The sequence below is a fragment of the Fusarium odoratissimum genome (assembly GCF_000260195.1).
Source record: "Fusarium odoratissimum NRRL 54006 unplaced genomic scaffold supercont1.1, whole genome shotgun sequence".
NCBI classification, from domain to species: Eukaryota; Fungi; Ascomycota; class Sordariomycetes; order Hypocreales; family Nectriaceae; genus Fusarium; species Fusarium odoratissimum.
Genome location: NW_022158687.1, coordinates 4,225,070 through 4,251,861, shown reverse-complemented (window position 1 = coordinate 4,251,861; position 26,792 = coordinate 4,225,070). Strand labels below are relative to the sequence as shown.

The window sequence follows — 26,792 nt, the reverse complement described above, 5'->3', positions numbered from 1 at the left end:
TGGCCATTGGGAAGCTAGTCAATCCATGAGCCCTAGCTCTTAAACGAGGGAATCCATCTGTGCACAGTTCCGTTTTGACAACCGCCTTAAGACTCGAACGCGTCTTCATCACAGTTGGTCTATTATTTGGCAACACAGCTTCAAGGCTCACAAACAACCCTTGGGGACATCCATTTCGCAAAATCCCTGACGCTAATGGCTCATGCTTACCAGAACAAGTTAATTTCTTCAATTACCAGTGCTCCCGCTCTTTTTGATCTGTCATACAAACTCCAATATTCTATTTGCAACAAGCTCCTTGTCTTATAAACCGAGCTGTTTCAGATCCCATAGTAGTAAATATCCAACACCCAGCACCAAACATATGGTTAGTCCAACTCTCATCATACAGCAAGGCCTTCTTCAGAAGCCTCGTCCCGCTCAAGCCGCTCTAGTCCTGTTCCAACTGCGCCGTAAACACGTAGAGGTACGGCGATCTCAAAACTCTCACATATTAGATTTTCTACTGCCACCAGGACCGTCCCTCCCTTTTCATCTTGTGAAATCTGCTCCAGTAATGGGTGGTATGCTGGTCTTTCGTGTTCAGCGGGGGAATCACTTCCCGTGGAAGGCACCACAAACTCGATACGAATCTTCCATTCCAAGCTGACACCACTGGTAACGAACTCAGGAGTTGCAGTGATGGGAATCGTTGGCTTGAAGGTGACTCGTCGTGAGTACAATGTTGCTTCAGATGAAGACGAATAAACTTTCCGGGTCACTCGGTGGATGCTCGACTCTGATCTTATTGCCAACGACGGGTCCACTTTCTCTGATGTTTCCAATGTAGTATGCACGGCGTAACACGGAATATCAGCGTCTGTAAAGTCGATGGCCATTGTCACAACTTCCCCTAGTCGGTAGGCAGGCCTCGTGAGCATCACTACACCAACCCTTTGCCCATTTCGTGCAATTTCGAATCGGTTCGGGCTCTGTTGCCCGCCAGAGGTCATATTGCTTCTCATGATTGCCATATGAATAGCATCGTGTGCGTTGCTGGCTTCCTCGAATGCCGATGGTCGCCTAGAGTTACCAGCGGCCGGAGAAAGAAGAATACTGCCACTCTCATCTCGTGGTCGGTGGACCAGGTCTTCCACGTAAAATAAAAAGTCATTCAGGGCAGTTTGTTGTCCTTTGGCTCCATTGCCGTTGGTTTTTGATCCCTTATCACTGCTCGAGGGACTTTTCACTTGGGCCTGGTCCCGCAATAGGATGTAAGGGTTCATCAGGTCATGTCCCAATATCTCACCGTGGCTGTTAACACTTCCCAATACGCGGAAAGGAACTTCAACAGACTTCACTTGCTGCTCCTTTGTTCCTCCAGCCCTCTGCGTGCCAATAACCAAGCTATATGTGATTTTGACGGCCTTTCCGCGATGGGACGGTGGAAGCCCTTTGGGCAGTCGAAAAGAGTACTCGAAAACTCGACTCTCTCCTGGTGCAAGCTGCAGATCAACAAATAAAATGGACTGTGGTGTAGTCAAGAGAGGCACAGATTTCGAGTTTGCAACCCCTCGCATCTCCTTGATTGTGCTGAGCTCCCCTCCCCCTAAGAAATCGCCCAGGGAGCTGCTGATGCGACCCCATCCAAATCCCCCCAGAAGACCGCTGTCGCGCTTGGACTCGAGACCAACGACGCCACCACCTTGGCCAACTATAGCCTTCTTTTTGACTTGGTCAAATTGGCTGAGACTGACAAGGGACCCGTCTAACGAGAAAGAGCCGTGTAATTGAGCATAACCCATCATCAAAGATTCAGGCGCTCTCGACTGTGGCGCTGGCATACCAAGGCTTCTCCTAAGTGGGCGTGCGTGTCCACGATTAGTTGGCTGCTGTGTCACGTATTCCGATACCAGGGTTTCTGACGAGTTATTGCTGACAGAATAAAACTCTCCACTACTCCGCGGTGTGCCTCCGAGGACGCCGCTGCTTGCTAGAATGCGGGCCGCGGGTGCAGGCTGCTCATTGATCGTCGGAACGCCGTCCTTGAGGCGCATTGACAGTCCGCTGGAATCGCCCACAGCGTTCCTAGGGCTGAGCATGTTTTCGTTTGTTGATCGTCTAGATAAACTTGGGCGTACTTCTCGAGCAGGTGAGGGAGCGGCAGGGAAGCGAAATTCCGGCATTGGATTTTCCGGCATTTGTTGCGGCGATGATCTTCGTTGGCCGGCTGTAATAGGCGTGTGAGGAGTTGTTGGCTGTCGAGATATGCGACCGAATCGATCAGGTGGAGGATATGATGCGTGAAACAAAGGAGAGCTCGAGAGACGAGGAGAAAAGGATGCTGAGAAGAATTAGCTCCAAGTTCAAATAGTACTGTGTAAGCGACGAACCGGAATGAGGCCCGGTTGGGAGCTGGCCCTGCGCTCGAGGAATGATCTGTAAACTTGAGGCTCGCCCATGGCCTCGGTGCGGTCTTTGAGGTCGCGACGGCAAATCGCTTCGTTGTGTGTGGTCTTCCACGGTGTTATTGGATCCTATCGAGACAATGGAAACAGAACGCTTATGAGAGTGGCTTGAGCGACCATCACTCGAGCCTGCTGATGAAGGCCATTGGACTGAGCCAGTACGGCTATGTGATTGCGATGCAGGAACGCTTAAAGAAAGGGCAGAACGACGATGCCCTCTGCCGGAAGATGCTGACGGCGGTGGCGTCAATCCTTGGTTTAACTTGGGGCGACCATGCAAAGGCGAGGCCAGTCGACTTCGTTCCGATTGTTGCGGCTGTGGTTTCGGCTGGCCTGGTATTGGTGCCGCGTTCTTAAAAGTAATCGTACATTTGACTTCCTCGCCGGCGAAGACAGTCTGGTCATGCCAGCGTATGAAGACACGGATGTTGCTGGGAGCTTCAGGAGCCATTGCGGGTAAGGAGGCCGCTCAGCGACGAGCGCGTACGTGGAGGCGGCTATGAGACGGCAAATGCAGCATATCTATACGTGTGCATGTTCGAGTTCGAGGCGGTGGAGGACCCAAGGACGGCGACGATACAATGTTGATGAAAAGTGAAGAGCTGGTCATCGAGGGAGGAGTTAAACTGTAACGTCATGGGGTATTCCGCGAAAGGAGATGGAGGAGGCTCACTTTAGCGTCTTAGCAGCAAGCTATAGCAGCCAATCACGGCTTACGCTGCAGGTACAAGCTTGGACTGCACTAAGCCTCGGCCATCAGAGCTCCACTAACCAACCAAAAACGATAGCTCAATGGCAAAGATCAAGACAAATGCGTCTGACGTTGCACGGGACAATAGGAGAGAGCAGAGTATGTACTCGAATCAAAAGATGATGAACATGCCTAAAATGTCTTTCTGACATGGCAAGACGGCTTATTTTTTTTTTCCTGTCCTGCGCCAATACCCATGGGTGGATATTTTAGGACCTCCTTTCTTTACGACAGGATTCCAGAACAGTAAGGGCCCTAAATACATAAACGCTCGCAATTCGAGGCAGAGATTTGTCATTCTGAGATCAATCATCTGTCAGGTCGACAGCCTCTTTCCCATCTTCCAGTCTCACAAACTTCCATTGTCGAGGCGTACGGGGGTTTTCCGCTGCCTCCCGTTTGACCTGAGAAACCTCATCCTTGGCCTGGATTAGGTTAGTAAAGTAAGCCCGAAAAAGTGACAGCAGATGGCCTGGCTAGCCAGGTCTTAGGTGTGCGCAATTGCCGAAGTTCGAATAGTTGCCTTACCTGAGTGTCATGTAGTCTTTCCAGAGCAAGACGGCGAATGTCACTCTCGGAGAGGTGAGAAAGGGAATCTTCATCAAGTCCAGCTGTAGCTGAGAGCTTAGGTGACGGAGTGCGTGGAATAATCATCTCATGTTGGAGCGCTTCTGCATTGAAAGTTAGAAAATGGCGTCGAAGAAGGAGATGTATGCATCGGTGCAAGAGCATACGGTAGGATCGGTAACGAAAGAAGATTTCTCCCAGTAGGCGCCTGTGCCCAATCGTTGATCTATTCAGATGCGGTTTCTTGTCTGTTTCAGCCAGCCTTGCCACCTTCATTAGATCTTTTATCCAAAAGGTAAGTGTTCAATAACGTACAGGGTTGCATGGCTTATTGCTCTGCCTTTCAGTGCCTTTTCAGCCAACTCCACATCTCGTCCGCCGTGCCAGCTGAGAGGTTTCTTGAAACATGGCCCTTCGAACCGACCTGTGATAAGAAGCAGACGGATTGTTCCCAAGGTTTCTGCTTGTTTGATATCATTGTTGAGACGATCAGTACTGATGCGATCGGCTGATGCGTTGTTAGTGGAGATGGAATGATACCTACCTAGTAGGCAGGCTTACAAGTTTTGGTAATAGGAGCAAAGACAAATTTTCTGGCAACCACTCTCTCTTTCTCTGCTAAGAACTCAGCGCTTGAGATGACGATGGTAGATGGCATGCCAGGAGAAAAAGGTGTCCTTATGTAACAAGATTCCATCACCTGGCCGTCAATGGAGACCTCAGCGATGAGCGTGTCGTGGGAATGAGGGAGTCGGTACTTGTCAGAGACCGTGACTTCGACGGCAAACTCAGCACCTGACTTGGATTCGATGTAGCAGTTTCTTGTAGGGATCTTGGTCCCTTCCTTGTCAAGGTTGATCACGGATTCTTGATTATCAAGATGGTCGTATTCTGTCGCGAGCTCTCCGGCTACTCGAACACGTGCAGTGACAAGAGGAACCTCGTCCAATACTGCCATGGTGAAGTGAAACAAACAAAGATAAGAAGCCGGAAAGTTGCACGGTGGAAACCTTGGTGTGCTGAGTCGCGAAGAAGAGGATGTGAATATTAGGCGATCAGGCTGAGTATGGGAAGGAAAGGTTCCTGCCTGGTATTACGAAGAGGAGCCAGCGCCTAAGGCTGCGCTGTGAATCAGTACCTACTTACCTAGGTACATTAAATGTTGGCACTGCAGCATCCCGTGGCCACAAGCAATCAAACAGGTGCCTCACTCCCATGGCAAAAACAGTTCCAAAAAGTCTTTCCCCAAGCGACAATATACTTTGGAAGAAAGGCTTAACAGACCGCACCACTTGGTGATCGATCTGAGCAGGTATTCTACATAAAATTTGAGGTCAGGACGCCCAAGAAGAAATAGAGGGCAGGCTATAAGCCAGATAAACTGGGAGACAGTAGCTTTTGTTCTCTCACGTATTTTGCTCGTTCTATTTGTTTGAGGGCATCTCGACAGCTAGTGGTTTTTAAGATGAGTATTCAGAAATCTAATTCATCTAGCATAGTGCTGCCAGTTACCTCAAGCACAGCAGCTGCTCGTGGATGGAGCCCAGGTAAGTCATACTAGGTTTCTCATAGTATAAGAGTCGGCGCATCAAAAACAGCCTCTTCTTTTAAGCTGGCAATCTTGGGAGTCCTGGAAAAGAAGGAAGGTAGTGAGGATCCCCATGTTTTGAATACTGTACGGCAGTGGTCCTGGAAATGAAGCAAGTAATTCGCCAATTGCCATCTAAGCAACGGAGCTATTATGACTCTCAACTCAGACGCATCTGGGAAAAAGAAAGCGTACGTAGGCCAGGACTTTTAGGGGTAGCAACAGAACTTAATGCCTTCATATCTGGAGAATCTGGGGCATGCGGGGTCTTGCAACTCCCGAACACTACCGGCAACCGGTCGACTCATCAACGGCCCCAGCAACATCAGCCCATAGATTCAATGTATGAGATGTTGAGAGGAATACTAGTCTAGTCTAAGTCCCACTACCATTGGGCCGGGCGATAGGAGATGCCTGTCAAACCCAACCCACGGCATGGTAGCCTATCATTCCTCCACATTTACCTGCCATTATAATGTCCATGGTAAGCACAAGTCTGGGGTCAGATCTACCTGCAGACATCTAGCTTGACACGTCTAATCCCACCCCAGGGAAAGAACGGAGCCGTCGCCGACCCAACAAGTCCCTAAAGTCGGGGACGAGGAGAAGACTGCGGCCTGCGGCCCCGTTTGTGGGGTAGTCGTACCTACGGTATGTACGGAGAAGACAAGTGATCTGGCGGGGTAAAAAGCAAGCATGAAGTCGCGGATCCGTCGATGCCGCAGTTTTGAAGATGGCGGATGGGCTTCAACAAGGTATGTATCACTGCCTTGGGGTCTCCAGTGTCGTCCTGTCATCTCCAATTGCGACTCTCGTTTGTGGGGAGCATATGATCTATCATGTTGCGTGCATCCAGACTGCCGTTGGACCAGTTTTGCGGAGGCGATGAGCAGGGCTGAAAGGTTATGTAAGTTTGCGGCTCTCGAGAAAAGCTATCATATTAGAGGAATGCTGTTGATATGATGGATCGGATCACCTTTAGAGGTGGCTAGCCTCTGAGAAAATGAGATAACCACTCCTTAAGCGCAAGGCTACTGATCCAAAAGTGTTGGTATATGGTCGGTGCCTGGGAAAGTCGCCATGAGCCGCAAACCATGAAAAACGAGGCGCATCTTTCCCATGTATGTGGCCATGTTCAAAGTTGGCCGTAAGGGGAAAAGGTTCAGAGCGCTTAGAATTTGAGCCTGGGGAGAGGTTGAATCGGAGGCGGGGTGGGTGTGTGGGGCCGTCCCCGCCTTTGCCGGCGAGACGGAGACGCAGCGGAGCCGCAATTGCTCATGACCACCAGCAAACCTGCGGGTCCGCGAGCCAAAAAGCACTGCACGAGGCTTTTCAACGTCTCGTCGGTCTTAGGGAACGTCACGGGGGGTGGTACATGGGGAGAAAAGCTAGACAGAATTGGGAATGTGTACTCGGGACTAGGATGAACGGCTGCCCCAGGAATTGGAGAGCCACTCATGACCTTGCCAAAACCATAGAGAAGAACGAGGGTCAGCTCTTTCTTTCTCAGAACCTTAGTGCGGGGTCAGTTTAATGCTCGCTCCCCTTTACGCCGAGCGTTTCGCAGGACCCTCCTTCGGTCCCCCAGCAACGAGCAGCGAGAGTCCATAGTTTTAGAGAAAAAAATTAAATATATTCTGCGTTTCCTCTGTGGAGTTTGAAGAGGCTCGCACAAGATACACCGAAGGGGTAGGTGAGGTCACAGAGGTGTCTTGTTTAGGGAGGGAACCACATTGAATGGCACTGTAGATGTGAAGATCTGAGCACGGCCCTCCAGCAAGAGACCAGGTAGTGTTAGTGCCATTGCTGGCAACACAGCCATCGAGGAAACGAAGATTGGACATCAATGGACCCCGTGGATATCTAGATCCCGCAAGGTCAAGGTGGGGTGTGGCCCCTGGAGTGTAATCGACATTAGGGTAGCCAGTATTAATGAACTGACTAGGAGATTAAACATGTATGCCAGTATGTATGTTCAAACAAACAGCTTTAACGTCTTATACGATGTCGCAGCTCGCTTACGCTGTGGAGGGGACGGCTTTCTTGTGAACCCTCTCGAACGAACAACAATCATAAAGGAATGCGTAGAAGGTAAGTGTGTTTTTGATACTCAGTGAAAGCGACGCCCATGTTGAAGAACAGTCGAATGATCTTCCCAAGGACTACGGAAATGGGTTTGTCATGTAAACAGCGCTTGGCCATACAAGCTGAATAAACTTAGCTGAGGGATAATTGATACCCTGTGCAACTCCGCGGCCTTAGATGGACTGAAAGAATATGCAAAAAACGTACGTCTATCGGCAAGCGCCAATACATAGAAGGATTGCCTCAAGTCCGAACCAGGAGTATTGCTAAATAAACGCAACCTGACGCTGGGGTTGACAAGGATCCGAGTTGCGGTTCGATGTATATTCCCGTTGAGTTTGCAATGAAGCTTATCTTATTTTTATCAAGTTTGTCCAGTAAGATGAATTATGGGTTATTTTAGCAATAGTCTTTTTACTGCATACGGCATTATTAGCAAATCACACCGAATGGTTAGTTGTCGCCCAACGATGAAACCGTCCAAGCTCTGTGAGACTGATGTGCGGATCAAAGTTTGATGTTCCCAGTGAGAGACCCTGTCTTATTGCGGCACATTACCACCTTTCAACTGTAAGTGCGTGTACTTGTACCTGGTGTCGGCTCCGGGGGGTTGTGCATGCATCATTGATAACCCATATTGATTTGTCAGGGCTCTCAACGGGTTTGAGAGACGCCCAGTTCAGGGCCTGAAGCTTTATACGAGCGATTTTGAGACTATTCATGTCATCCAGTGGCAACACAAGCTATCGATTTGCCTCATGAATAAAGCTCTGGCATACTTTTAGATATCCTTATCTACTATACCGAGCTTTGACAATTCTCTTCACGTTGAATTTCGTGTTCTTAAGCTTGTCCTCTTTGGCGCAGATCCCCTCCTCGAAGGCCCATAGAGTCCCCTGCAACCCCACCATTGGCCACTGGTGGCTCGGATGTGGGGAGAGAGCTTGGAGCATGTGGTGGCGGCATGTCTGGACCTTGTTTCTGCCGGCTGTTGTGATTTGCAGAAACCGTCAGATCCATCCACTTTAGCGGGGAGTCCAGAGAGCTGTGGAAGCAGAAGGGTTACAGGCCATGACAGAACCAGTAGCAAGATCCGTTGAAGCAGTTGGCAGTCTATCAAGGGACAGTTCATCGGTCCAGTGATCAAAGGCGCCGGGCACGTTGAAGCAGTACATACTGCAACGTTCGCTGATAGTTTTGTAACTGCTCCTTTCTTCGTAGTACTGCTTAAACATCCCTGCTCTGCCCCGCGGTTCAGTCAAACCGTTGCCTGACATGAATGTGATGTGGTCTGGGATTGCTTCGTATCGGCTTAGAGGAGAGCTCTGCCCTTGAGCCGTTCCGAAACCACTTCGGAGCATGTCCTGTCCTTCGGGTTTTGCTGTAATGTGATTGGGCTAATGCTGCGGTCGATGTTAACAGGACAACTTACGTGACGTTTCGACTACTAACCATGCTAACCATACCTCGTCCACCACCGCAACGACAATGCTCCGCAAAGCTATGGGGTGCCGTCCGTCCGCCGGGGGTATCAGTGTGAGCGGTAACCAGTGCAATCCATAGCATTTCCTTTTTCAGGTAGCAAGAAACAGTACGTACTAGGGCATCCATGTTCATTCAGGCGTAAGAGGCGAGGCTGTTGCGGGGAAAGTTGGCGTCACTTGAACTTCACCCCTCCTCCACTCCACCGAGGTTCACACATACGGCACATCGCACCCCGATGGGCGCCCCCCCTTAGTCCCCTACTTCCATTCTTCCACAAAAAAACCCCGCGTCATTCTCAAGAATAAATACTCCCTTCCCGTCGTCAACATTTCCAGTCTCTTTTCCAGATCATCTCATCATCTCCTCTTCACTCTTCTCTTTTATCGGCATCCTCATTTGATACCCAGTACCCTCCCTCTCCTCTACAGCATCTCATATATCATACACAATGGCTCCCCTCACTGTTGAGCTGTCCACCCCTGTTACTGGTACCTACCAGCAGCCCATCGGCCTGTAAGTGGTTATGGTATCGAACTCTGTTGACTTGAAAACTAATACGTTTTAGCTTCATCGACGGCAAGTGGACCGAGGGTGTCGACAAGCAGAAGTTCGAGGTTATCAACCCCTCCACCGAGGAGGTCATCACCTCCGTCTGTGAAGGTACTGAGAAGGATATCGACTTGGCTGTTACTGCTGCCCGCAAGGCTTTCGAAGGTGAATGGAAGAGCACCTCACCTCAAGCTCGAGGCAACTACCTTCTCAAGCTTGCCGACCTTGCTGAGAAGAACCTCGATCTCCTTGCTGCTGTTGAGTCTCTCGACAACGGAAAGTCCATCACCAACGCCCGTGGTGATGTCGGCGCCGTTGTTGGCTGCCTGCGATACTATGGTGGCTGGGCCGACAAGATCGAGGGAAAGACCATTGATATTGCCCCTGACATGTTCCACTACACCCGATCTGAGCCTGTAAGATACCCCTGACTTGAATGACACTGAGGTTTCAGTACTAACATATAACCCAGATTGGTGTCTGCGGTCAGATTATCCCCTGGAACTTCCCTCTTCTCATGCTGGCATGGAAGATTGGCCCTGCACTGGCCACTGGTAACACTGTTGTCATGAAGACTGCTGAGCAGACTCCTCTCTCTGCCCTGGTCTTCACCCAGTTCATCGAGCAGGCTGGATTCCCTGCTGGTGTTTTCAACCTTGTTTCTGGCTTCGGCAAGACTGCCGGTGCTGCTCTCTCTGCCCACATGGATGTTGACAAGATCGCATTCACTGGTTCCACCGTCATTGGCCGACAGATCATGAAGTCTGCTGCTTCCTCTAACCTCAAGAAGGTCACTCTTGAGCTTGGTGGCAAGTCTCCCAACATCGTCTTTGACGATGCTGATATTGAGGAGGCCATCAACTGGGTCAACTTCGGTATCTACTACAACCACGGCCAGTGCTGCTGTGCTGGTACCCGAATCTTTGTCCAGGAAGGCATCTACGACAAGTTCCTCACTGCTTTCAAGAAGCGAGCTGAGGAGAACAAGGTCGGTGACCCTTTCAACGAGGAGACCTTCCAGGGCCCCCAGGTCTCTCAGCTCCAGTACGACCGCATCATGGGTTACATCAAGGCTGGTAAGGACGAGGGTGCTACCATTGAGACCGGTGGTGAGCGCCTCGGCAACAAGGGTTACTTCATCAAGCCCACTATATTCTCTAATGTTCGCCCCGACATGAAGATCATGCAGGAGGAGATCTTTGGCCCTGTCTGCGCCATTTCCAAGTTCAAGGACGAGAAGGAGGTCATCGACCTTGCCCACGACACCGCCTACGGTCTTGCTGCCGCCGTCCACACCAAGAACCTCAACACAGCTCTCCGAGTTTCCAACGCATTGAAGGCTGGTACCGTCTGGGTCAACTGCTACAACATGTTGCACCATCAGCTCCCATTCGGAGGCTACAAGGAGTCTGGAATCGGTCGGGAATTGGGCGAGGCCGCGTTGGCCAACTACACACAGAACAAGTCGGTTGCCATTAAGCTGTACTAAGCAAAGCGGACTGGGCATTTACGGAGGATATATGGGCGGCGTTGTAACTGCGTGATCAATTTGTACATGATTCCATATTTAGTTTTACGGCTTTGACGAAGAAATGCCAGAAATTGATAAATCGTTCTCATCCCATGGTGTGTGGAGTTGGTGTTCTGAGTTGTGCAAATACCCAAACAATATCCCATAGAGTATTCCTTCCTTCGGTTCTAAAACAGTTTAAATGACAAGATGACTTAAGAAAAAGAGTCGAGGCTTTAATTGAGTGCTGCATTACATTCTCTTTTGCATGTTCAAGGGGTCGGGAATAGTCTATGAGCATTGTTCTATAAGCTTTAGGTATATTGGTCTAAGAGTTTATGAAAACTTATGAAGATGTTACTCAAATTCTAGTAAGATTACTTTAAGGCTTAGGCTGCAACTATTCTTGTTGTTTCGTCGACTAAGGTATAGATGGTTGTGATTGTGCTGTCGGCTCTAGTTGTCCCGAAGCTGCAGTCGGCACAATACCCACCGAGGTTGTGGTTCGGCTCCCTCCCATACAGGATGTGGACACCAAGGCTTTTTATCTTCACAGAATCGTGCAATGATTTTTCATTTTGAAGACTATAAGTGAATTTCTTCTAAATAGTTACCCAGTAGCAGCCGCCAACCTTTCCTGGACAATTCTTGCTTGGCGCCTGTCAGTCAATGGACGAAGCGTTTTCCTGCTCTCGTCAGGATGCGATTCTCATCCCATTGAGCTTATTCAAAAGTCTTCGGCTCTTTATCATATATCATTATTCACAATTGAAGCAGATTCTGGGGTGCCAGTTTCGGGCATGCAGATACAAGCAGCGGGAGCAATATTAACTCCCTGACTTATGCCCAGTCCAACTACAGTATGTCTATTCCAATGAGATGAACTCTTACGCTACCCGCCAGTTGATGGCGTCAAAGTGGCGTATGGAATTTTCCACAAGTTATCGTTCAACAAACTCCTCACGTTTTCAACAAAGCCGATCTGCCGAGGAGCTCCAAAATTGCAGGACTCCTGCTCTGGGATTGTGCTTGTAATACGCATCTCTGCCTCCCCTTGTGTACAATGGCCAATGTTGTGAGTCGTGAAGAGAAATTGGTTACAAAATTGGACGTGCAGATATAAGCATATATAAGGGGCAGAGAACTCAATATCGGTGGGGTCAAAATATTTGGAGGCAGCAGTAAGGAATGTCTCGGGCTGGCGATGACCTTGGCAAGGTCTCTAGATAATGTAAAAGGCGATTCATTCATACTTTCCCAATTTTTCAAACTTGTCAACCTCAACTCCTCTTCCACCCAAGTCTCCTCTTACCTTCATCACATGGTGGATTCCGTGCCCATCCCTCACTTGCATGCTCTCAAGACCAAGGTAATCGCCGGCCCGGCGGAAATAGGGGTAAGTGCAAAGTCGAGTACCAACTGCAAGTGAGAGACGATGGGAAGAATAGGATGTTTATATCTACCTCGGGAACACTTGCATAGGTTCCCGCATCACCCCCTTTAATTCCGGATAAAGGTCTGACAAGGGCTCAGGAGTGATACACATAGATGATGAAATTGAGGATCCTTACGTGGAAATTCACGACTAGGGCTACTACGGAAATATTTTAGGGCAGCCATTACACATCAAATCAAACTGGAAGTTGAAAACTCAACATCTGCGTCAAGAATGCTCACGGTTCGAGACCAACGATGCCATTGCGCTGGCCCATCTGCATGATCTCACCCTATATATGGGTTTCGTGCCAAGGGTTGGTATCGAAGCGTTCTGTCTACAAGGGCATATGCCAAGGTGGGACAAGCTTAAATCTCTAGCTAACTTATAACTAAATTGGAATTACATGGCTAGGGGAGGCAAGAAAACTAAGTCCCTATCCTGAGCGACAAAATACTTAGGTAAGCTTAGTATATCTTAGCACATCTTTAGACCAGTTTATTTTGGTACCCCAACCTACAGAATTGCTCTCTGAGGCATGAGACTTCTACGGTTTAGAAGGCCTATAAGGCAGCCTGCCGTAGCAACTTAGCCTACCCAAGGTAACATCCATAAGGTACTACTGTTGCGCACACTTTCTAGGTACTCAAGGTGGGGCTAGCTTTACTGGCTTATGTAACTCATTCAACGTCCTCTCTACCATGTTGCCAATTCTCTGGTTATATACGATGTTCAAGTTCACACTCTGCCAGCTATGGCAATTTCTGGTTCAATTGAAAGCCTGGGAGTATGAAACTCATATATCACCGGAATGTATTTTTATTGGGTTATCTGTCGCTGAGTGTTAGTAACTTGTATGGTTGAATATTTTGCTGACAGCGTCTGGCTAAATGCCGACCTACTTTGAACAATGACTGGTCTTGACATTGACTGCGGTAGACCTATGGAATACTATTAATTCTTCCATCAAGATTTCACTTCATTTATCCCAGTATTCCGTAAAGAATACCGCTAGAGTTGCATAAATGTTACCATTGCGACTAGCTTTATGCATGAGCATCCACATAATGCTCGAATATAGAGAGTATCGAAAGTCCTCCTGAACTCTTTCCCGAGCATGAGAATAACCCAGTATAAATACCACACCTACTCATGTAATTAATTCTTTGACCTTTTAATCTCAATCATCCATCCCTGAAAGCTTCGAGGTTTACGCCGTCGACTTCGCCGTGCCGCCGTCGAACCCATTCTGCACCATCATCACCTTGTGCACTGCTGAACACTGCGCGTTTTATCTGCCATTGCTGGCGCATGTGAGAACGCCGCTACTATCTCATAATTCTACACCGATTTCGCTTCTACTCAAGCTATTTCCCATCGGTTAACTTCTCTCTGCCTTCCCTGCCTGCGACTTGACTTCTCGAATACAACTCGGCCTGAAATCCAAACCACCAACAGATTGGCTTCCAACCACCGATTCTCCAGATTTTATATTCCAACTTTGTAACTTATTCTACCTACACAATCAGGCACGCAGCTGTATCAAAAAGCCTCGCATGTTTCCGATGCTATCAACCACCACAACTGGCACCAAAGCTTGACCGAATTCGACTATCACGGTTGTCTATCTAGCGCAAAATGGGTGAGCACACAGGAAAGTTCTCTGGTGCCCAACAAGGCACTGGGCTGCTAATTGAATCGTCTGGAAAAACGATGAACCAAGCTGCTCCAACCCCCCTGCCCGATTCCGTTGGGACAAGCTGAGACCGGAGACAATGACTGTTTCCGATTACTACAAGATTCCCAAACGTGCACTCGACGGATTTGCGGCTTTATCTGGCGATACAACCAGCTCGCTGCTGCTAAAGGCCAGGCAAAACGAGGAAAGACTCAACGCGGACAATACCATCCGCATTACCACCGAATCCGACGGTAATTCCAATGACAGTGCTCAGCAAGTTGGCTACAGCCAAGAGAAATAGAGCGGACAAGAAGCTGCCACCGTCACAGAACAGAATGCGGATTCTGACGTCGAAGGGCTCATGACAGGCGGTTTTGACTATTGCTACTGGCGCGCCGCGAAAAGACCAGGCAACCAATGAAGTCGCAACGACGCTATGCTTGCGCTGCAAGCTGAATTCTGGAAGAAGAATCCCAGAAATCGCAGGGAGGATTTTGACGTAGAGAAATGTCAAATCCAAGAAGATCATCCGGCTCTGGAAAAATACCATGAGCTGGCAAAACTCATCAACCAGTACTACGATGACATCGACAAAGATGAGGTTAAGGGCCACACCAACAAGTCTAAATCTGAGCGTATTCGGGCTGTCGAAAACAAGGTGTGGAGGGCCTACCTCGCCTATGAGCACAACGGCTTTGGTATGGTCAGAGGTAAGCTTACGCACTGGCGTCAAATGCTTCCGACCACTTCTGAGATGATCATGGATCGATTCGTGCATCCTTACGGCCACGGCAATTCTGCGATTCTTGGATATACTCAAAGCATGGGTATAATATCGGAACTAGATATCATGCATGGACATAAGGATGACCGCCAAGTCACCTCAAGCGATTTCGACAGTCTCATCAGTGGCCTCAAAGGGATGACAGAAGTGCTCGGTGCCGTTCAAGAACGAATCTCCAACTTGTTATCGGCCTTCGCCAGCATTGAAAAGCAGCTGCAGGGACTTCAAAATTGTTTAGCTTCACAGGAACAAGTCGACAAACTGAAAACAACCTCCAATCAAGGCAACCAAGGTGTTGCACACTACAAAGCCAGTTATGGCGGTAGCAAAGCTCCCATCGCTAAGCCTGTCTCTGTTTCCAAGGCCTCCAACTCTGGCGGCAGCAGCAACAAAGCTGCTAGCAAGGTTACAAATGCCAAATCCAACACTGTTCCCAAGACCCCGGGCGCTAGTGCCAGTTGCAAGGCTACCGTTGCCAAATCTGGCACTGGTTTCAAATCTATAAAAGTGAAGCCCAATGGTATACCCAAGACGGTTGCGGGTATGGAAAAGAAGCGACCTCGTCCGGAAGGCAGTAATGAGGCAAGCGGGTCCAAGAAGCAAAAGACAACAAGGTTCTCTTCTCCTCTCAAGGATTGGATCAAAGTTGAAAATGAAAGTGATGCCTGAATGTAACATAACAGCCCGGGTGAGGCTTAGGCGGTAGTTAGCAAAAGAAATACAAAATCGGTGTTCCTCCCGAGTTCATGTTTTTAAACTAAGTACTAACCTAACCCATAGGTACTTTCTAGCACTATCAAACTTCAACTTGCACCGTTGACATCTAACCAGTGCCGCTGAATTCAACATTGTAACTCTACCATAAGTGCCTGCTCTGTCCCACTTCCTTGGAGGAATATTCTTCATACCGGCAGACATTTGAGACCGAATTACAACCAGGGACTAAAACCAAAAACTATGAAATTGAAAACTTCTATTGGCAACGAAATTATTCTTAGTCTAATGCTGTGTTTGATTGTACCGATAACTTAGTAAAACTACCATACGGAGACCCTGATCATAGCATTCTAGTCTAATTGCCATTGGGGGAACTTCTCGTGGCATCGATTTGGAGAACCTACTACCTGTCATCAACTACTATATTCTGACCATCGTCTACAGAGGCATCAAATGGTTCCTCAGATCTGCGGCGTAGTAACACGGAGGGTACCTTAGGTACCTACCTAAGGTACTAGTTCCCTCGAAGGTAGTTCGTAGTTTGATCCTTCCCAACACTGTGGCCGGAAGAACATTCGAGTCAGTCGAGATTTGGTCTTCCCGTATACAATTTTGTTTATCAAAAGGTTCCAGTTCTGGCTGTTCATTTTGCTCCGGAGTCGCCCTGCCATTGCCATACGTCGATAGCAGCATGGTGACTCCCACCCCTACACAAGTATCAAGGTCATGCCGCCTCCAGTGGTTTCGACATGCTGTGTATATCTGGACTTGGTGTGCTGATGGCGGTATTCCATGTTCCACATTGTCAAAACTCGCAACTGCTGACCTGCACGTTCTTCCAACATAAAGACCTCGATCCTAAGTGATATAAACACTTAGACAAAGTTAGGACAATTTAGTATAGCTTTAGATAGTTTAGGGCAGTTTAGAGCAGTTTAGAGCAGTTTAGGGCAGTTTAGGGCAATTTAGGATAGCTTAGGATAATCTGTATTTAAACTTAGTAAACTCTCTAAGTGCTGGCTCTATCAAATAATAAGAATCACCATTTTTCCGCCCCAAATGTAGAACACGATTTGATCATATCTGATCGAATGATAGATGAGTTGAGACAAGAAGTTGCAGCTGGTTCTGATTTAACCTGTGGGCGAAAAGCGACAGGTGGTTGAAGTTTAGCCGACGAACGTAGAGTGACCGTTCGAATGGGACTGATTGATGAACTCGAAGTGATAGATGAGCTGGGATATGATGACTGGGTTTCTCGGGGGGAGACTCGCCGTCCTCGGAGCTATCCGCGATTTACAAACCGGCAGCGCGGAGATCTTGTCTTTAATCTCTTCATCACTGACTTCTGGGCGACGTCTTCTGATATGTTGCTTGAGCGATCTAGAATCACAAAATTGAGAGACGTCTGTGCTGACCCAGCAGTGATCTACAGTTGTTTGATGCTTGACTCGATGAGACTTGTATGAAGATTCGGTTCGAAAACTGTCCGGTTCTCGCAATCTGACCAGTCACAAACATTGGGGATCCAGCTATGCTGTCTCTTGTTGTGGTCGTCCAACTTCTTTGCGTCGTTGAACAACTTATTACACTCAACGCAAAAGTGTTCAATAGGGGTGTCCTCCGACGAACACTCTTCAGTTTCGTCAATATGAGAAACGAGGTCATCTCGTGAATGGAACTCTTCTTTGCAAGTGCCACAAAAAAATTTGAGCCTTGCACAAGGTGTCTCTCGATCCATTTGAGGTTTTTGTATTCCTTATGGCGGCCCTTGGTCTGGCAATTGTACAGGAAGCGAGTTGGTTCGTCCTTGCTGCCGTCTGGTTTTGCACAACGTGGTGAGGTATTTCGGGTGTGTTCGTAACGGCAGACGTTGATCTTGTAGGATTAGTCGACAAAGGCGTCGGTCGCAGCATGTATAATGTCCTCGGAGTCCGCCAGTGGCATCGTGTCCCTGATAAAGTGATCACCAAGCTTCGCCTTTTCTTCCGGTATCCATTGCTTGAAGTCTTCAGTTTTTGGCCTTTGAGCAGCAAACACACAATCACCATTCAGTTCGTATCAAGGCCATGGTCGATGCACTCTTGCGTGATTGCCTGTCTTTCGAGACTGGTAAATATTCGCAGTGATGTGAAGTATGTCCATAGTAGGGAGCTGGATTAGATTGTAGACCCTCTTCTTCCACATGTCGTCCATCACGATTCAGACGTATTTTTTCCGTGGTTCTGTCAAGTAGGGACTGGTATGAGTGGCCCAGGACTTCGCGAGCTCGCTCCAAGGCAACTTTTGAATCGCAGCCTGGTTGGCTGCTAGCCTCAAAGGCCGCGCCCCGACGAATATCATGAGATGTAAGCGGTTCAACTATACCCAATAGGTTTTGAACTTCTGTCAACCAATCACCAACAACTTGGCTGATAGAAGGCTTATCGAGATCATGTACCTCCGAATTGCCGTTGATGTGATAGATGACGGGTCTCTTGGGATGTGTCCAAACCACTCGTTTGGTCGTCCCCTTACTCGAGGATTGTCTCGACCCTGTCCATGATTCTTCCGAAACGGCCTCAGTTCGTAGAGTATGACAGGAAAGGAGTTTGATGGGGCAAGGATATTTCACAGCTGGATCGTCGTGTTCTTTGCCCCTCCGAGTACCTGGGTTTCAGCTATACTACTCATCCGTTAACCCAAGCCGTGGACGTCAAAAAGTTGTCGAAAATGTTACTTACTAGTTGGCCTTTGTGTTGACTAGCAGCATGCTACGTCAAAAGATTGGATACTGTCCAGTGCCGCCAAGGCCAATCGTGATATGTTCTTAAAGAAGACATTCTAGTTACCATCGAAGATGTCGAACATCACCTTTTCTGGCCCCAGTCATTGAGTTCCGTAGAAGTGGCAATGCTTTCATGTTGAGGGGTTCATTTGATGTTGTAAAAACGGAAACTGGAAGCTTTGTTGAAGCTCTGGGTTAGTTGCTACCTAAAGTACCTTACCTACCTACCTACCTACCTTATGTAAATCAGTCTCCACTCTTCTGCTCCCCTGGCTACCTGGGTAGGTAGGAGAGTTCAAAGAACTCTCAGGTTAAGGCAAGCTCTATCCTAAGGGGTGGAGGCACTTAGACAATTTTAGCATAACTTGGGCTTTTGTGATGAACTTAGGTTGCCTTTTGAGTAGGTTATTTGAACACCATAATTAAATTAACGTCTCCCTGGCCTGCCTGGATGGGATGTCAGTGAGATCACCAGGAATAACGAGCATGATACGAGCAAGAGTACAGTGGCGACGCTAAAAGACAGTGCCAACGCAGGGACATAGGCCTGCTAACGTACCTAGTAGTCCCCCACTCGAAATTGACGCGCCGCTTGTTACCTTATCGTTCAGCTGGAAGCCCAAGCTCGACGCGTAAAAATGCGCGGACCTACACAAACGTCATAGTTCGGCAGTTGTCGCTTTTACCTTCTCTACCTTGCCTTGGCTGGCATCTTAAGCTTCCCTTAATTTCCTCCGAGATTCTCAACTTAATTTCTGCCAGAAGAGATGTCAGGTTGGTCTTGGTCGCCTAGACAGGCCATGCTACAAATGAGCCAGCCGTGTCCTAATATCCCACCTCGGAGCCTACCAAGCATGCCAGCTCTCAACCTACCTCACCCATCTGCTCCAAACCCAGCCCTGCCTGTGTATAACCATCAGCCTGTCTATAACAAGGCTGGTCCTCTGCCTGTTTCCAACAACCCCGCGCCTCCTCTTGTTCCTGTTCCTGGTCCCATCCCCAACAACTCAACTTCTCCTGCCTACTACAACCCACCACCACCATTTGTTCCACACACATCCGGGGCTCAAGCATCAGGCGGTCCACCTTTGCTTATGAATACCTCATCTATGGCAAGAGGAATGCCTTCTGGAGCACCGCCAATCCCGGCTCCAGCTCCAGCTACGACAACCACCAGCTCTAGGAAGCGCAAGGCTGATGTTGGTCCTGACAACACCCAAGAGGATCTTTTCCCCGACAATGTGTCGGATATAGACAGCGAAGATGAACGCCTAGCTTTTCATGACTCAGACACTTGCAATGCCATTCGTCGTAAGATTCGTAACTGGATCGACTCAGGTGCTCAAAAAGTTGGCGAGTTTCAGAAAACCATTGGAGTCAGTGGCAAATCCTACAATAGCTTTATGAACCGGACTGGCACATGGGACGGCGAGAACACCGATACGTACACCAAAGCCCATATCTTCTTCAAAAAGCGTGAGCTTCAGGGGCTCCCCCTCAAGGCCAACAAACCTATGAAAGCAAAGACAGCTGCTTCCGCCAAGGCCCTTGAAGAAGTTCTTGATGTGAGCAACGTTGACCCCCTTCCTGGTGAGGCAGACGGAACAGTTCCCATTTACGACACCTGCGACGAGATCCGCAAGAAGATTCGGCCTATGTTAGCCAAGGAGGGAATGACACAAGCAGCTTTCATCCGCGCTCTCAATAAGAACCTCCCCGAAGGAAAAAGCGTATCCCCGGCCAATATGCGGTACTTCATGGGCCGAAAGGGGGTCCGCGATGGCAACACCAACATCGCCTTCTATGCGGCTTATGTTTTCTTCGAAAAGAAGCGTATTCAGGCTGGCAAGCCCAAGACGCAATTCCGCCAGAAGATGGAGAAGGCATGGGGCAACAAAGGTTTTGATATTGAGCATGGGGCCAACCAACAGTACACTTGTTCTGCTGGGGAAGAGCCGGTAGTGGATGAGTTTGGCAAAATTGACTTTGTTGTGACAGGACGACGTAGGTGAGAAAGACGCATGTGCTTGTGGAAAGAAGAGGAAACATAAAAGAGGGATAAATTCAAACCTGTTGATGTTGTCTGATACCATAGCATTTGAACTGATTTGGGTGTGTTATCTACATAAACAGATGTCTGGATAGGAAAGAGAATAGCAAAAGGGCGTGTCTGACGGGTTTGGTTCTAATCTACATCTAGTAAAGGAAAAGTATTGTCACCCATGGCCTCCTCGATTCTCTTCATGATTGCCAGTACCTTCTCCTCTTCTAACCGGCGGCCAATTACTTGAACACCTACGGGTAATCCATGCATGGCGTTCGCATTGTACAGTTTATATGCGCCCTGCGCAATGCCGTTGAGACTATTGAGGCTAAAGTCTCCTGGCAATTGATCCCGTGTCTGGTCGACATGTGTCACGGGCAAGACGCCAGCGGTATAGTCGAGCTATCCCAGGTCAGCTTTGTTATGTTAGTTTCCGCTATGGATAAACTTACCAAGTTGAACACGAAGGTGTAGCCACAGCTGCTACATGCATCATGCATGCCCCTATGAGGAACAGCTGGAGTAGCATTGGGAGGGGCGATCAAGCAGTCAACACCAGAGTTATCCCACCACTCAAACCATTTCCTCTTATAAAGCTCGCGCTTGGCATTGAGCTGCCAGATCTCGTATCCGGATTGAGGATGCCAGTTCCGCAAGAGTCCAGCCCATATAGCGTCTCCTCGAACATACTTGACCCAAAGGTAATGCAAGTACTTCACAGGTCGAGGAAGGCTGAAATAGAGGCTCATTTGGGCAGCACCTCGGTCGTTCCACTCTCCCCAACGAAAGAAGGATTTGACAGTCTTGAGGCCGTCGCTGCAGAGAAGGATTGAGGCTAGACATAGAGCTTCATAAGGAGAAGGAGGATCAATCTCCACGATCTCATGGCCTGCGTTTCGTAGAGCAGATTCGGTCATCTCCAATGCTCTTCGGCAAGCGGGACTGGGATCCACGACACCGTCTGTTCGAAGAATTCCGACTCGTAAGTTCCTCTTCTCGGAGAACTCTTTCTCAATATCGGATCTCCAAGGTAACGGGTGACAAGAATAGTCATAAGTCCAAGGTTTCATCTGGATGATCGATCGAGTGAAATAGGTCAGGTCGTTGAGTGTACGCGCCATGGGACTGTACACTGCAGGAACACCATCTTGCCCTGGCATACTTGTGACCACCCCTGTCTTAAGCCATCTCCCTGTTGAACATTTAAGTGCGTAGCAGCCAGAGAAGTGAGCCGGGCAGCGAACACTTCCAGCAACATCACTTCCAATTCCAACTCGGCCTCCCAATGCCAGCAAGGCACCTTCGCCTCCCGTTGAGCCACCGGCAGTGTATCTTTTGTTGTATGGATTCGTTGTCTCGCCCCAAATGTCATTAGATGACTCAAAACTGAGGAGTGTGATGGGGACGTTGGTCTTGACATACGGAACAGCCCCAGCGTCTTTGAGTATTCTGACAGTATTTCCATCATGTGCAAGGGGCTTCCCAGCATGTGTGCTCATACCTACAGTGCTGTCGTATCCTCCCACTTCAACCGTGTCTTTCAGGCTGACAGGTACACCAGCTAGAGGTCCTTTGAGGTTAAGGGACCCATCCGTGAGCCATTGCTCAGCCGAAGAAAGCAGGACTTCTGTTACACAGTTCGTTCTTTCGTGTGCCCTGAGGGCAACCTTACCATATGTATGAAGAATATCTGAAGCCTTACTTGGGTCTTTTTGGACAGCTTGGACTAGTTCTTCAATTGGCTTGTTCACAATCTCTCGATCCAGGACAGTGAAAGGAGCATGGTATGATGCCAGTCTCTTGATGCGAGATGTTCGTTCTTCTTGCTTGAACTGGCTTCAATAGTATTAGTAAGACATGTTATTCGAGTAAGCACTCTTGAGTTACATGAAGAGATTGGCAATCTTGAAGGGGCCCTACCAAGCTCGACGATGTTGCAGGTAGTCTAAGAGCACCATAACTGTCACAGTCCGTTCAGGAATATCAATCAATCAGTTGCGGTCAAGTTTTCAACCAACTAAATACAAAATACCAGGAGAATTTCCATGTCAGTAGAGACGAGTTCAGTGGTATAGTAGTGTTACAAGCACGAAAAATGGTCACGAGAGCGAACAATAAGACATGTACTCTGTGGTGAGCTCCCTGATAGAAGGACCCGCTGATAACCGGTCAAAATCCCCGCATCAACTCCGCTTCTATTATCTTCAGTCTGGGGAATTAGCACCAATAAGTGGAACTCTGTTGGAATACAGAGGAAAGACGGTCGATGAAAAGGACGTTTTTTCGAGCATTGATGCATCCTTGAGGACGAAATATCGTCTCTGAGTCTGAGCTGAAGAACAAATCTTGTGTTTATTGTTTTGGCTCTTCTGTTGTTTCGAAGTTCGTGCGGTTACACTGCATAACTACATGCGGTTGATAGGAGTTGCACCTCCGAAGCCTGTGGAGCCTATCACTTAGTTAGTAACTTGCAGTACTCTCATTTGATACTGGAAATGCACCACCACTAGGCATAAGACAGGGAGAGGTAACTATGCTTTGTTGATGTAAGAAGTAATTGGAATGTACTGTGATGTTAGTCTTATCCTGGTTGTGTAAGTTCGGGCAGGCATTGACACACAACCTTGGTCCTTGCGTGGATAAACGCTCACCAGAGAGTTTTTCCTAACAAAATTATGGCAAGATCAACTCACTCATGACCCCTGTATTCACTGTCGACATTCAGCGAGGCCAACTGGGCATGCAGATCGACGAGATACTTGGACTTGAAAGACCAAGTTGTTGAGCCGGTCTGAGAGTTCACAATCCGAAATGTGGAACTGTATCATTACTCGACCCTGTTCAATAACACTGAGGAGCAAACTTTCGTAAGTCAAAATAATGTTATCATTCCTGAAGAGCCAGAGCTCTCTCGTAAAGTCTTCTGGGGAGAGTAGACTAGCCTAGCAATATAACCTTCGTATGTATTTATGATATATCTTATCTGCCGTCTCATAATGAGTCTTGGGATAATTTTTCGCAGATATTATGTAAACCCTATGGTCATATTGAAAAGGGAATGGTGACATGGCAAACATCCATACTGTTGCATTCTGCATTCTAACATGAGACACATGAATATGAGCCTTGATAAGGACGTTTCTTGGCTACATGGCTAACAAAATAGTAAGAAAAAAACTCCATAGTCAACAAGAATATAGTGTCTGTTCCATGTAAAGTAGGCCATGGTTCACCAAGTTCACTCACGAGAACCTTCAATCCTAGTATGATCTACCTTCGTCTAGATACCCGACCTCGGGTAGGTTACGATCGGAGGACTAAGCCCCGTGCTCCGGCGCGGAGATCGGATGGCCCGTGCGCGGAAAAGAGGTTGGGTATCAGAAGCTTTTGTACCTAGTTCTCCACTCGCATGAAGGTCACCGTCATATGAGAAGAGCCCGTAACAATCTTTTCTCTTTCACCAACCACCACCATGTCGGTCGATCCGCAGCAGCTGTTGGACACGGTAAGACATGCGGCTCTTTCCCCCCAAGACATTTTACTTATTGTACTGTAGCTCTCGAGCCAAGTTCGCCAATACGCCGACGTTGCTTCCGAGTTCATTGATAAGAATGTCGACCGCGCCGCTGTAGTTGTCAGAGAGACTCTGTCCACCTCAGAATGGGTGCCAGAGTCTGTCAGGCCTAAGCCTGCGGTGAAAGAAGTGGTGGCAGTCGTTTCTTTGGGGCGCTTCGAAAGGCTCCAAAACTGGATTGCCGAGCACAAAATTTTGACTGGAATGATAGTCTTGACCTGCGGAACCGTTGTTTATAAAGGATACTATGAAAGTCGCTCCATGAGAAAGACAAGACGAGCGAGAAGGGCACGAAATGGCGGGCGTACTGATGTCGTCGTTATCGCCGGATCTCCATCTCTTCCTTTGACAAGGTCTTTGTCTTTGGACATGGAGAGACGGGGTTTCATCGTCTTCATCGTTTGCAACGCCGCTGAGGACGAGTCCATGGTTCAGGCTATGAAGCGACCCGATGTTCGACCTCTGAGCATTGATACCACTGACGTGAGTTTGCCATATGGGCTGTCCTGTGATTATACTGACATTTCCCTAGCCTCCCAATGCTGGCTCTGCCATCGAACATTTTGCCCACTTCCTCCAGTCACCTCAAGCTCCTGGCCCTGGAATGAAGCCCAACCAGCTCACTCTGAAATCCGTTATCCTGATCCCGAGCCTCCACTACCAGACGTCTCCTATCGCAACAATCCCACCATCCAGCTTTGCCGACCTTTTCAATACCCACCTCCTCCAGCCCATCCTTACAATCCAGGCTTTCCTACCACTACTCACATCCCGCTTGAACCCCATCGGAGAAAAATGGATTCCTCCCAAGGTTCTTGTCTTTACTCCCTCCATCATTTCCTCAATCAACCCACCATTTCATGCGCCTGAGGCTACCGTTTGCTCGGCCCTGTCCGCTTTCACGGAAGTCCTCACCGCCGAACTTAGACCCCTCGATATTCCGGTGACCCACATGCAGCTCGGCACGTTCGACTTCTCCAGTTTCGTCCCGACTCGTGGCGGTCCCAACCAAGGTCTCGTCACCGCAGGAAACCCCGAGTCTCCTCTCGTCTGGCCTGAGGGCGCTCGACACGTGTATGCTCGAAACTTTGTCGCACAAACTAGCTCTGCTATCTCCGGAGGTCGTATCCGTGGACTGAAGGGAAGCTCGCTTCGACGCCTCCACAACTCTGTTTTCGATGTGATTGATGGTTCCATCACTGCTGATACCGTACGAGTTGGCCTCGGCGCCAGCGTGTACGGCTTCGTCGGACGATGGGCCCCCCGAGGCCTCGTCTCTTGGATGATGGGCATCCGCCGAGTTGACGAGCTCTCCACATGGAAGACAAGCTCCTATGAAGGTTCAGAGAGCAGTGACGAGGATGATGAGAGCGAGAAGGGCGAAGGAGAATCAAGCGAATTTGTCGCCGTCCCAACAGAGGCTAACGTCTGGCATGCTGACAATGAGGGAGCTATGTGGACTCCCCAGGCATCTGAGACCGCTTGAGCGATAAAGACTGAAATTTATGCTGGATATCCGATGTAAATTGGATCTGCATGACACGCATTATGATGGGACATGTAAAACGTTCGATTTTGTTACATATAGACGCCGTCACGACTCCAACTCTTGAATGATTTTCACACTACGGTTATTGGAAAAATACAAATCCAATTGCCTTACTTTCGACCAGTATTTTGAGGTTCACAGTTACATGAAATTTTGACATGGGAATCATGTGGGTATCATCAACTGAGTAAAAGTACAACAAGTAAATGTGTGGCTTAGTGACCTCTCCCGCGGTAACGGCCTCTTCCTCGCCATTTTCCTCGACCACCATGACCGCCATGACCTCCTCTATGTCTGCCCCCATCATCCCGATCCCTATCTCTCTGTTGATCGCGTGACCTGTCCACCTCATCCTGCGCAGAATCTATTCGAATGTCTTCATCTTTCTTCTCCTCTGATTTGAGGGTTGGCTTCTCCAGATCCTTTGACCACTTGGGGTGGGCGCCTTCTTTGCATTCAGGTCCATCGGGGCAGAAACCTGCCAGGTAAAACACACAGAGCTTCCTACGCACGTGCTTCTTTGAACAGTTGGGCCCGAGGGGACAGAACCCCATATCGTAGTGAGGGCAGGGTGGCAGCCGACTTTGGGGGTCGATGTGAAGGTATAGGCATTCATCTCCATTCGAGCAATACCCGTTTCGCATGAAGAAATTACACTCGGGCATCTTTCGAAGGTTGTACTCGTGAAGGAACTCGCAATGCTCGCCCTTCTTGCACAGGCCGCGCAGCCAATGTTTACACACGAGCGAGTTAAGACCACCGCTCGGCTGCGACGTCTTGGAATCAGAGACGTGACGTTCAGGACATCGTGTGCCGTTTGGGCAGTGGCCCGACTGGAAGGCTTTGCATATTGGCCGGTCGGGAGACAGGCCGACCTGGTACGTTTGTCGAAGGAATGGCGAGAATCGGAAGTTGTAGGGCGTGGCAGAGTGGTTGAGGATGGCGGAGGCAGGAGATTCGACGGCGCCGGGCATGATGTGTGAGAATGGCGCAGGCCGATCGCCTACAGAGGATGGAGCAGTCAATTTATTTCTAGTAATATTCTTTCAATATTCCGAGTCAGGTCGTTGTGGATGCTGCTAAGTTCGCGCTGCAATAGATGCTCTGTTGATGTCAAGGTCAAGATTTAGGCCAAAGCTTTGGTCGCTAACATTTTCCAGAGCTGCAGGTACAGTGCGGCGACCGAGGTTTGTCAGCGGCCAGGATCGCCGCTAACCCAACGTCACTCCACACAAGCTTGCTTGAACTTCAGCTTCGCA

At 48.8% G+C, this 26,792-nt stretch overlaps 11 protein-coding genes across 16 annotated transcripts; 5 read left to right on the top strand and 6 right to left on the bottom strand.

The window, feature by feature from the left end:
• Positions 1-98: 98 nt before the first annotated feature.
• On the bottom strand, positions 99-3,087 carry FOIG_01485 (uncharacterized protein). The gene is made up of 2 exons (XM_031198400.1): positions 2,373-3,087; positions 99-2,323 (listed from the first exon to the last, which is right to left on the bottom strand). The coding sequence occupies exons 1-2, from the start codon at positions 2,896-2,898 to the stop codon at positions 384-386; spliced, it is 2,466 nt and encodes an 821-aa protein (XP_031074167.1). The 5' UTR covers positions 2,899-3,087; the 3' UTR covers positions 99-383.
• A 211-nt stretch (positions 3,088-3,298) lies between these two features.
• Positions 3,299-4,946, bottom strand: FOIG_01484 (uncharacterized protein). 3 transcript variants are annotated; one of them, XM_031198399.1, is made up of 5 exons: positions 4,327-4,946; positions 4,081-4,273; positions 3,933-4,027; positions 3,727-3,869; positions 3,299-3,623 (listed from the first exon to the last, which is right to left on the bottom strand). In XM_031198399.1, the coding sequence occupies exons 1-5, from the start codon at positions 4,721-4,723 to the stop codon at positions 3,504-3,506; spliced, it is 948 nt and encodes a 315-aa protein (XP_031074166.1). In that variant the 5' UTR covers positions 4,724-4,946; the 3' UTR covers positions 3,299-3,503. The 3 variants fall into 3 exon arrangements, with proteins under 3 accessions (XP_031074166.1, XP_031074164.1, XP_031074165.1); XM_031198397.1 differs by having other exon boundaries at positions 3,727-4,027; XM_031198398.1 differs by having other exon boundaries at positions 3,611-4,027; positions 4,327-4,727.
• A 3,517-nt stretch (positions 4,947-8,463) lies between these two features.
• On the bottom strand, positions 8,464-9,049 carry FOIG_01483 (uncharacterized protein; the record flags this gene model as incomplete). The annotated part of the gene is made up of 2 exons (XM_031198396.1): positions 8,464-8,835; positions 8,891-9,049. 2 exons carry the CDS (start codon positions 9,047-9,049, stop codon positions 8,464-8,466), a joined length of 531 nt encoding a protein of 176 aa, XP_031074163.1.
• A 35-nt stretch (positions 9,050-9,084) lies between these two features.
• On the top strand, positions 9,085-11,274 carry FOIG_01482 (aldehyde dehydrogenase). Its single transcript, XM_031198395.1, has 3 exons — positions 9,085-9,436; positions 9,489-9,888; positions 9,945-11,274. The coding sequence occupies exons 1-3, from the start codon at positions 9,372-9,374 to the stop codon at positions 10,959-10,961; spliced, it is 1,482 nt and encodes a 493-aa protein (XP_031074162.1). The 5' UTR covers positions 9,085-9,371; the 3' UTR covers positions 10,962-11,274.
• A 2,918-nt stretch (positions 11,275-14,192) lies between these two features.
• FOIG_01481 (uncharacterized protein) lies at positions 14,193-14,399 on the top strand (the record flags this gene model as incomplete). The annotated part of the gene is made up of 1 exon (XM_031198394.1): positions 14,193-14,399. The coding sequence occupies one exon, from the start codon at positions 14,193-14,195 to the stop codon at positions 14,397-14,399; it is 207 nt and encodes a 68-aa protein (XP_031074161.1).
• A 135-nt stretch (positions 14,400-14,534) lies between these two features.
• Positions 14,535-15,551, top strand: FOIG_01480 (uncharacterized protein; the record flags this gene model as incomplete). Its single annotated transcript, XM_031198393.1, has 1 exon — positions 14,535-15,551. The coding sequence occupies one exon, from the start codon at positions 14,535-14,537 to the stop codon at positions 15,549-15,551; it is 1,017 nt and encodes a 338-aa protein (XP_031074160.1).
• Positions 15,552-16,541: 990 nt separating this feature from the next.
• FOIG_01479 (uncharacterized protein) lies at positions 16,542-18,570 on the bottom strand (the record flags this gene model as incomplete). 2 transcript variants are annotated; one of them, XM_031198391.1, is made up of 2 exons in its annotated part: positions 16,542-18,264; positions 18,323-18,570. In XM_031198391.1, one exon carries the CDS (start codon positions 17,648-17,650, stop codon positions 17,264-17,266), a length of 387 nt encoding a protein of 128 aa, XP_031074158.1. In that variant the 3' UTR covers positions 16,542-17,263. The 2 variants fall into 2 exon arrangements, with proteins under 2 accessions (XP_031074158.1, XP_031074159.1); XM_031198392.1 differs by lacking the exon at positions 18,323-18,570 and having other exon boundaries at positions 16,542-16,961; positions 17,018-17,650.
• A 382-nt stretch (positions 18,571-18,952) lies between these two features.
• On the top strand, positions 18,953-20,617 carry FOIG_01478 (uncharacterized protein). The gene has a single exon (XM_031198390.1). The coding sequence runs from the start codon at positions 19,134-19,136 to the stop codon at positions 20,376-20,378; it is 1,245 nt and encodes a 414-aa protein (XP_031074157.1). The 5' UTR covers positions 18,953-19,133; the 3' UTR covers positions 20,379-20,617.
• FOIG_01477 (uncharacterized protein) lies at positions 18,953-22,765 on the bottom strand. 2 transcript variants are annotated; one of them, XM_031198388.1, is made up of 3 exons: positions 22,331-22,765; positions 20,863-22,246; positions 18,953-20,812 (listed from the first exon to the last, which is right to left on the bottom strand). In XM_031198388.1, the coding sequence occupies exons 1-3, from the start codon at positions 22,366-22,368 to the stop codon at positions 20,552-20,554; spliced, it is 1,683 nt and encodes a 560-aa protein (XP_031074155.1). In that variant the 5' UTR covers positions 22,369-22,765; the 3' UTR covers positions 18,953-20,551. The 2 variants fall into 2 exon arrangements, with proteins under 2 accessions (XP_031074155.1, XP_031074156.1); XM_031198389.1 differs by having other exon boundaries at positions 20,863-22,765.
• A 1,027-nt stretch (positions 22,766-23,792) lies between these two features.
• FOIG_01476 (uncharacterized protein) lies at positions 23,793-26,728 on the top strand. Of its 2 annotated transcripts, XM_031198387.1 has the most exons (4): positions 23,814-23,915; positions 23,967-24,467; positions 24,517-25,702; positions 25,753-26,101. In XM_031198387.1, exons 1-3 carry the CDS (start codon positions 23,883-23,885, stop codon positions 25,468-25,470), a joined length of 1,488 nt encoding a protein of 495 aa, XP_031074154.1. In that variant the 5' UTR covers positions 23,814-23,882; the 3' UTR covers positions 25,471-25,702; positions 25,753-26,101. The 2 variants fall into 2 exon arrangements, with proteins under 2 accessions (XP_031074153.1, XP_031074154.1); XM_031198386.1 differs by having other exon boundaries at positions 23,793-23,915; positions 24,517-26,728.
• Positions 25,552-26,758, bottom strand: FOIG_01475 (uncharacterized protein). The gene has a single exon (XM_031198385.1). It carries the CDS (start codon positions 26,505-26,507, stop codon positions 25,749-25,751), a length of 759 nt encoding a protein of 252 aa, XP_031074152.1. The 5' UTR covers positions 26,508-26,758; the 3' UTR covers positions 25,552-25,748.
• Positions 26,759-26,792: the final 34 nt, after the last annotated feature.

Excerpts from the sequence above, each read along its gene's own strand:
- FOIG_01484 (XM_031198397.1), bottom strand. The coding sequence starts at position 4,723 with ATGGCAGTATTGGACGAGGTTCCTCTTGTCACTGCACGTGTTCGAGTA. Across the intron at positions 4,028-4,080 it reads GCAATAAGCCATGCAACCCT|GCTGGCTGAAACAGACAAGA; the intron begins GTACGTTATTGA and ends GAAGGTGGCAAG. Across the intron at positions 3,624-3,726 it reads AAAGACTACATGACACTCAG|GCCAAGGATGAGGTTTCTCA; the intron begins GTAAGGCAACTA and ends AACCTAATCCAG.
- FOIG_01477 (XM_031198388.1), bottom strand. The coding sequence starts at position 22,368 with ATGGTGCTCTTAGACTACCTGCAACATCGTCGAGCTTG. Across the intron at positions 22,247-22,330 it reads CTGCAACATCGTCGAGCTTG|CCAGTTCAAGCAAGAAGAAC; the intron begins GTAGGGCCCCTT and ends ATACTATTGAAG. Across the intron at positions 20,813-20,862 it reads ACACCTTCGTGTTCAACTTG|CTCGACTATACCGCTGGCGT; the intron begins GTAAGTTTATCC and ends GACCTGGGATAG.
- FOIG_01476 (XM_031198386.1), top strand. The coding sequence starts at position 23,883 with ATGTCGGTCGATCCGCAGCAGCTGTTGGACACG. Across the intron at positions 23,916-23,966 it reads CGCAGCAGCTGTTGGACACG|CTCTCGAGCCAAGTTCGCCA; the intron begins GTAAGACATGCG and ends ATTGTACTGTAG. Across the intron at positions 24,468-24,516 it reads TGAGCATTGATACCACTGAC|CCTCCCAATGCTGGCTCTGC; the intron begins GTGAGTTTGCCA and ends ACATTTCCCTAG.
- FOIG_01475 (XM_031198385.1), bottom strand. The coding sequence starts at position 26,507 with ATGCCCGGCGCCGTCGAATCTCCTGCCTCCGCCATCCTCAACCACTCT.
- FOIG_01485 (XM_031198400.1), bottom strand. The coding sequence starts at position 2,898 with ATGGCTCCTGAAGCTCCCAGCAACATCCGTGTCTTCATACGCTGGCAT. Across the intron at positions 2,324-2,372 it reads CCCAACCGGGCCTCATTCCG|CATCCTTTTCTCCTCGTCTC; the intron begins GTTCGTCGCTTA and ends AATTCTTCTCAG.
- FOIG_01478 (XM_031198390.1), top strand. The coding sequence starts at position 19,134 with ATGTCAGGTTGGTCTTGGTCGCCTAGACAGGCCATGCTACAAATGAGC.
- FOIG_01482 (XM_031198395.1), top strand. The coding sequence starts at position 9,372 with ATGGCTCCCCTCACTGTTGAGCTGTCCACCCCTGTTACTGGTACCTAC. Across the intron at positions 9,437-9,488 it reads TACCAGCAGCCCATCGGCCT|CTTCATCGACGGCAAGTGGA; the intron begins GTAAGTGGTTAT and ends AATACGTTTTAG. Across the intron at positions 9,889-9,944 it reads ACTACACCCGATCTGAGCCT|ATTGGTGTCTGCGGTCAGAT; the intron begins GTAAGATACCCC and ends CATATAACCCAG.